Below are 8074 nucleotides of genomic sequence, written 5' to 3'. Positions count from 1 at the left end.
TCTCAACTTTACATGAAATTAAATAAAGTTCAGTAATGAAAAACCACACAATAACAACTTTCATCCTCTTGGGACTGACAGATGACCCTCAACTTCAGGTTCCAATTTTTACTTTTCTATTTCTCACTTACATGTTGAGTATAACTGGGAATCTGACCATCATATACCTCACTTTAGTGGACTCCCACCTTAAAACACCCATGTACTTTTTCCTACAGAATTTCGCCTTGTTAGAAATTTCATTTACATCTGCTTGTATCCCTAGATATTTGTACAACATAGCAACAGGTGACAGATCAATTACATATAACACTTGTGTCGTTCAATTGTTTTTTACTGACGTCTTTGGAGTAACCGAATTTTTCCTGTTGGCTGTGATGTCCTATGACCGCTACGTGGCCATCTGCAAACCCTTGCGTTACGCGACCATCATGAGCAGCAGAGTCTGCAGGAGCCTTGTCCTCTGCTGTTGGATGGCTGGCTTGTTGATCATACTCCCACCCTTTACTTTGTTCCTAAATTTGAAATTCTGTGATTCAAATGTCATTGATTATTTTGTCTGTGATGTATCTCCTTTGTTGAAGATTTCGTGCTCAGACACAGGGCTCATCGAGCAGCTGGTTATTGTCTGTGCTGTGCTGACCTTCATTCTGACCCTTGTGTGTGTTGTTTTGTCCTACATTTACATCATGAAGACCATCCTAAGATTGCGCTCTGCCCAACAAAGGAAAAGGGCCTTTTCCACCTGTTCTTCCCATATGATTGTGGTTTCACTCACTTACGGAAGCTGTATTTTCATCTATATCAAACCTTCAGCCAAGGAATCAGTGGCTATTAATAAGGGCGTGACAGTGCTAATGACATCCATCGCTCCTGTGTTGAACCCATTCATTTACACTCTGAGAAACAAACAAGTGAGACAAGCTTTCAGTGACTCATTCAAAAATATTGCATTGGTCTTAAACAAGTAAGAGAATGTTCAAGTGAAAAAATAAAATGTCAAGCTAAGCGTAAGCCATTAAGTTACAAATCTGTTTGTCTCTTTTTGATCTGATCCCTATTCACATTAACTTTCTCAAACATTAATTGCACCCAGAATGAACGCCCTCCACCATGTGAGTTCACTCCTTTAATCCTCCTGCAAGCAAACCTCTTTCAGGGTAAGATCCCAATCAGAAGAGATGATAATAATTTTCTAGTGAGTGTAAGCCTCATGTTACTTCTAATCTATAAAGTTGAAATGAATAAAACTAAAACAAATACAAATCAAACAAAGAAATAAACAGTTGTTGTTTTTTATTTTCTTCGACTTGAAAGAAAATAATTGATTTAAAGTGTTCTTCCAGTCTTCCCATCAAAATATTGCTTACCCTTTGAGACAGCATGGATGGACCTGGAGAGTATCATACTAAGCAAAATAAGCCAGTCAGAGAAAGACAGTATCACATGATCTCACTCATATGTGGAATCTAAAGAACAAAATAAACTGATGAACAAAACAGATCCAGAGACATAGAAACATGGAACAAACTGATCAATCTCAGAAGGAAGGTGGGGGTGGGTGGGTGAGAAGAGATTAACCAAAGAATTTATTCCATATATGCATAACCCATGGACACAGACAATAGAGTGGTTAATGCCCAAGGTAGAGGGCTTGGGAAGACTGGAAGAGATCAATGGGGGTTGGGGGGTGTACGTCTGTATTACTTTCTCTTTTTTTCTTTTTCTTTTTCTTTTTATTACTATCTGTGGGAAGCACAGAACTTGGTTGGAAAGTTTGTAAGAAGGAATCTCCGAAAGGTCAGGAGCCCCCAGGGGAGCTGGCCGAAGGCGGCTGCCCCTGCCTTGACTTTTCCAAACAAATCTGAGCCCCTGGGTATTTTACTGGAATCTTTATGTTTAGTCTTTAGATGTCCTTGCTTAAAGGACACTGCAGACGCATGTGTTTTCTCAAGGATGCTTACCTTACTGATAGTATCAAATAGTTAATTTTAGTTCAAGCTGTTGTTACAATAAAAGCCTGAGGAGGCAGGCAAACGGGGCTGTTTGGTTCCTATAGCCAAGCAGTCCCTTAGCCCTCTCTTTCACAGAAACGTGTGTCAGAGTAATCATTCATCTGTAGCTCAGGGTCTGCTGATCAGCACCAGCAAGTGGTGCCCCATGTAAGGAGGAACGCAATGAGATGTGGCAGAAACCTCGAAAATGAAGAGTAAGAAAATGAAAGTAACTGTGCAGTAAGTCATTGGAGCCTGCTTGGGATTTCCTAGTTCTAGGGCAGTGGTTGGCAAACTCATTAGTCAACAGAGCCAAATATCAACAGTACAACGATTGAAATTTCTTTTGAGAGCCAAATTTTTTAAACTTAAACTATATAGGCAGGTACATTTTTATTAACTTAATTAGGGTACTCCTAAGGCTTAGGAAGAGCCACACTCAAGGGGCCAAAGAGCCGCATGTGGCTCGCGAGCCGCAGTTTGCCAACCACGGTTCTAGGGGATTGTTTCACAATGGGACAAAAGCTGTTCACAGAATAACAGCAATATATCACAGTGCTTAAACAGTTATTAAAAGCAGGTGGTGCCTCTGTTACAGAACAATTAATGAGCCTGTTACAGACTGTTATAATTTATAATCCTTGGTTCCCTGATGCTGGAACACTAGACCTTAATCTCTGGGAATAAATGGGCAAGAATTAAAGAGAAATCAGGCCCAGGGAAAACGAGTGCCCTTATCATCTTTAACTATGTGGGCTCTTGTTCGAGCTGCACTATGCCCACTTTATATTGAGGATCAAAAGCCTACAGAAAGCCAGGATTTTTATCACTGCCCCCTCCTCCTGAAGTAGAGCTTGTAGAGCCTGTAATATCTAAGACCCCACCATCAGAGGAACCTTTCCCGATCCTCCGCCTCCAGTGTGGGAAGGCTCATCAACTAGATCCTCAGTTATGGGATCATGTGTCAGGCAAGCTATGTTAGAAGGAAAGCTTTTGGCTTTCCCAGTTATGCAAGATCAGCAAGGTAATCAGATACATGAACCACTCTCCTTTAATACCTTTAAAGAAATAAGGAAAAGTATTAGAGAAAATGGGGCTAACAGTCTATTTACAAAAGGACTCCTTAATGCCTTGTCTGAAAATTACCATATGATGCCTCGGGACTGGCAGATTTTGGCCAAAACAACTTTGGACACCAGTCAATATCTATGATGGAGGGCAGAATATGATGAGATCTGTGAACAACAGGCTGTTTGTGGGTGTTCACTGGCCATCCCACCTGGGAGAACCTCTGGGCCGCATTCTGGCTGTAAGTCCTGGGCACTATAAGATTTCTTCTGAAAGATCCATGGAAAGAACTCTGATTTATTAAGTCTTATCTGTGTGCTATGCACACCTGTAAATATCATATATGAGTGTTTCTGTTAATTGTTGCTTTGTGTCTTTGTTTGGTTTAATTTGTTTAAAGATGGGGCATATTTCACTTTGCTGGGGGCCCCAGCTACTTGTGGCAGGCTGAACACATGGCAGGGATTGCAGGAACTTCCCAGCAGCTGCCAAGAATTCTTAATCTTAGGGACCCTTCCTGCTCTCCCTCTCAAGGCATCAGCCACTAGAAACTCTTAGCTAGTGGAAGTTCTTGTCTGTCTGTAATATAACTTGGTTAGTGATTGATGCTCTTTGCTTGCTTTCTTATCTTTGGGGGACTTAATTTGCACTTCACCATTTTATGAACATAGGGAATCCTCTGTCTCTGCTGTTTGGGCTTTGGGCCACTCATAACGCATTTGCTGTGCTGGGTTAGTGTGAGATAAGATTCTAAGGCTAATGTCCCGGGCCAACTTTTTATGAGTACTCATTCATTTACTATAGGGATTTTTTTTGTTTCTGTTTTTAAGATCTATTCTTATATGTAAGATTTCATATTGTTAGTCTACTCAGAAAGAGAAAATATGGGAATTAATTATTTAAACTCCCCAAGTATTTATCGTAGTGGCCAGAGCTACAGAAGTACCCTTAAATAGGCTGCAGAAGTGGCAGCAGCATCAGGGTGGGGGAACAATATTCTTGTAAAGGGATAAAAAAAAAAAAAAAGTGGCTCTTCCCTCCATGGCACAAACAGAGTACTGGCTGGATTTCATGTGGACTGCAAGCTCACTGGACAAGGTGTGTGCATGTACTGGTGCACTATTTCCACAAGCAAGAGGCAGGGCCATCTGAAGGCAGCAATGGGTCAGTATACTACAGAAAAGAATGTCTAAGTACAATTATTATAAATTATGGGTGCTAGAAAGCAAACATATAAGTGAACTAAGATCTTGTTTTAACCTTCCAAAAATATTAGTTATTTGGTATGTTTAATCCTGCCTCTTTCTGAGCCTTTAAAACACCAATAAAAAAATTAAAATTATCATCTGGTAACTTAAGACTACAAAGAGGGAAGTAGTAAAATTAGTTCTTAAGTTAAGGAGATTCCCCCCCCCCCCCCCCCTAATATTACAGGTATAGTGAGAGAAAACTACTCTAAAACCAAAATGGCCATAGCCAGTTTGGATCAGTGGATAGAGCATCAGCCTGTGGACTGAAGGGTCCCCAGTTCCATTCTGGTCAAGAGCACATGCCTAGGTTGTGGGTTTGATCCTCAGTAGTGTGCATACAGGAGGCAGCCAATCAATGATTCTCTCTTATCATTGATGATTGGGTGATCAGGGCCTGCCGGCCAATCTCTTGGTCCCTCCCCCTACCAGCAGGCTCCGATCACCCGATGGCGAACGGGGAACTGGGGGTGGGTGGTGGCAGGGAGTGGGGCCGGTTGCTGGTAGCCAGGGAATATGGCTCTGATTGAGGCCAGGACTAGGGACCGTACCCATGCACGAATTTCGTGCTCTGGGCCTCTAGTATTTATATTAAAAAAACAACTAAAATGAAAGACTTAAAATTAACTTAATGATCTACATTATGCAACAGGTTTAGACCTGCCACTGTTCTTCAATATTTACTGAGTGCCTACTATGTGCCATGCTGGGGATACAGACTTATGTCTCATGGAGCCCATATTCTATTGGGTAGGGAAATATACTAAATAAATAATATGTTCTATGGCAGATGGTGATGAGTGCCATAAAGAAAAGTTAACAGGGTGAGGGGGCTGGAGGTGTTGGGAGTGGGGGTGGTAAAGAAAGGCTGATGGCTAATGGGGACATTGGAGCAGAGCCTGGAACAAGTGAGGAGTGAGCCATGCAGTTATGTGGGGGAAGAGCTCCAGGCAGAAGGAGCAACAAGCACAAGTCCCTGATGCTGAGATGCTCTGGTATATGTGAGGAAGGAATGTCAGCATGTCAGAAGAGGAGAGAGGAAGAGATGAAACCACTGAGAATAACGTCACAAACTAAGTTGTGCTGCAAAATTCCTTTGTGTTGTCTGGACATAATTAAAGTGAAAATAGGAATAAAGCCATACTATAAAAATGGTTCCAACTGCCCTTGGCCAGTGTGGCTCAGTTGGTTGGAGCACTGTCCCATGCACCAGAAGGTCACGGGTTCAATTCCTAGTCAGGGCAAATACCTTGGTTGCAAGATCAATCCCTGGTCCCGGCATGTTGGAGAGGTAACTGATCGATGTGTCTCACATCAATGTTTCCTTCTCTCTCTCTCTCTCTCTCTCTCTCTCTCTCTCTCTCTCTCTCTTCCACCCTCTCTAAAATCAAATTTTAAAAAATGGTTCCAACTACTGATTGAAAAGGACTTGTGTGGAGGGGAACCTTTATAGTCCCTGTTCAAAGTTAATCTCACAGAGCCCAAGGGGGCAGGGGCAGGGGTAGCTGGGCAAGAAAGGATATTAGAACTTCTCTCCAACTAATTATAGAAATTACTGGAACAGTTTGTCTTTTGTGGTTCTCTTCTGCCTAAGGCTCCTGTGGACCCAGAAGGAAGATGGCATGGTGACCTAGAAGTTACTGAGCTGGGCCATGAACTCTGTGTCCTCCCAACCTCTCTATACTGATTTATGCCTGAAGGAGGACTGGAGTTTTCCCACATATTTTATGGAAATGCTTCTGTTTTTGAATGACTGTGGCCTATTTAGAGGTGTGCATAGCGGATAGTGTTTACCTGGCTATCAGCTTCACCTCCCTCTCTGTACTAGCATAGTCATTTGGTTAGAGGTCATCCAGTGCACCGAAGGGTCATGGGTTCAATTTGCAGTCAAGGCACATAGCAGGTTGCAGGTTTGATCCCGTTAGGGCAAGAATGGGAGGCAACCCATCAATGTTTTTTTCTCTCTCCCTTTCCCCTCCTCTCTCTCTAGAATTATGAAAAATATATCCTCGGGTAAGGACTTAAAAAAAAAAGTCAGACACTAAGGTTTACATTAAATCTTCCCTGCCTCTGCTTTCCCAACACTTCGAGTTCAAGGAATTGCTTTCCAAAAGACCAGCAGAAGGCTGCACACATTAATACTCAATGTTGATGAAACAACAAATTCCAGAAGCTGTTTTTCAAGCAGACAAGTGGCCAGTGGCTAAATAAGTCTATTCAATGTTTTTTGGCAGAAATTGAAATTTCATCTAAAACAAAACTGGCTTTGTGGAGTTTTTGTTGTTGCCAATTCACAGGCATCCTTTAAGTAAACTAAATAAAATCAGTTGCTTTAACTATGAAAAAAAAAAAAGGTGCTTTTACACTAAAGCCAATACAACTCCTAGGGCAATGGAAACTAAGGAGAAAATAAACAAATGGGACTACATCAAAATAAAAAGCTTCTGCACAGCAAAAGAACCCATCAACAAAACAACAAGAAAGCCCACTGCATGGGAGAACATATTTGCCAATGTTATCTCCAATAAGATTTTAATCTCCAACATTTACAGGGAACTCATCCAACTTAACAAAAAGAAGATAAATAATCCAATCAAAAAATGGGCAAAACCTAAATAGACACTTTCGAAAGAGGACATACAGAAAGCCCAGAGACATATGAAAACATAGTCAAAATCACTAATCATCCGAGAGATGCAAATCAAAATGACAATGAGGTACCATCTCACACCTGCCAGACTGGCTATCATCAACAAATCAACAAATGGTAAGTGCTTGAGAGGATGCGGAGAAAAAGGAACCCTCCTTCACTGCTGGTGGAAATGCAGACTGGTGTAGCCACTGTGGAAAACAGTATGGCATTTCCTCAAACAATTAAAAATGGAACTGCCATTTGACCCAGTAATGCCACTTCTAGGAATATATCCCAAGAAAACAGAAACACCAATCAGAAAGGATATATTCACCCCTATCTTCATAGCAGCACAATTTACAATAGCTAAGATTTTTAACAGCCTAACTGCCGATCAGCAGATGAGTGGATTAGAAAACTGTGGTACATCTACACGATGGAATACTATGCTGCTGTAAAAAAGAAGGAACTCTTACCATTTGCAACAGCATGGATGGAACTGGAAAGCATTATGCTAAGTGAAATAAGCCAGTCAATGAAAGTAAATACCACATGATCTCACTCATTTGTGGAATATAAGGAACATTATAAACTGATGAACAAAAAATAGATACAGAGGCAAAGAAGCTGTCAAACTACAGCAGGAAGGCAGGGGAGGGCCGGGGGCAAGGGATGGGTAAGAGATCAACCGAAGGACTTGTATGCATGCATATCAGCATAACCAATGGACGCAAGACACTGGGCGTGGTGGGTAAGGGCATGTACCAGCGGTTAGGGGAAGCCAGGGGAGGTCAATGGGGAAAAAAAAGGAGACATATGTACTACTATCTGTATTACTTTAAACAATAAAATAAATTTTAAAAAAAAACAACTTGGATTATAGAAAGAAAAAGAATAAAATCACAGTTGCTCCTGAGAAGCAATTCTCTAAAAGATTACTTGAAATATCTCACCAAGAAATACCTTAAGAAGGTTACTCTTTGTGATTGGCTTCATGTGGTTGCATCTGATAAGGAGACGTATGAAATTCGTTACTTTCAGATTAGTCAAAATGAAAATGGATCTGAGTCTGAGGACTAGGTGAAGGCACCCTCCCCACAGGTCTTTGCTTACTAATAAAACAAATGAAGTAT

General features: G+C 41.3%; 1 protein-coding gene across 1 annotated transcript; it reads left to right on the top strand.

Moving 5' to 3' along the window:
• The first annotated feature begins 35 nt into the window (after positions 1-35).
• Positions 36-971, top strand: LOC102442673 (olfactory receptor 6C2-like). Its single transcript, XM_006109206.1, has one exon. It carries the CDS (start codon positions 36-38, stop codon positions 969-971), a length of 936 nt encoding a protein of 311 aa, XP_006109268.1.
• The last annotated feature ends 7103 nt before the right edge of the window (positions 972-8074 follow it).

The sequence above is a fragment of the Myotis lucifugus genome, unplaced genomic scaffold, assembly GCF_000147115.1.
Source record: "Myotis lucifugus unplaced genomic scaffold, Myoluc2.0 scaffold_6972, whole genome shotgun sequence".
In the NCBI taxonomy this organism is placed as follows: domain Eukaryota; kingdom Metazoa; phylum Chordata; class Mammalia; order Chiroptera; family Vespertilionidae; genus Myotis; species Myotis lucifugus.
This window is presented reverse-complemented; position numbering and strand designations above follow the sequence as displayed.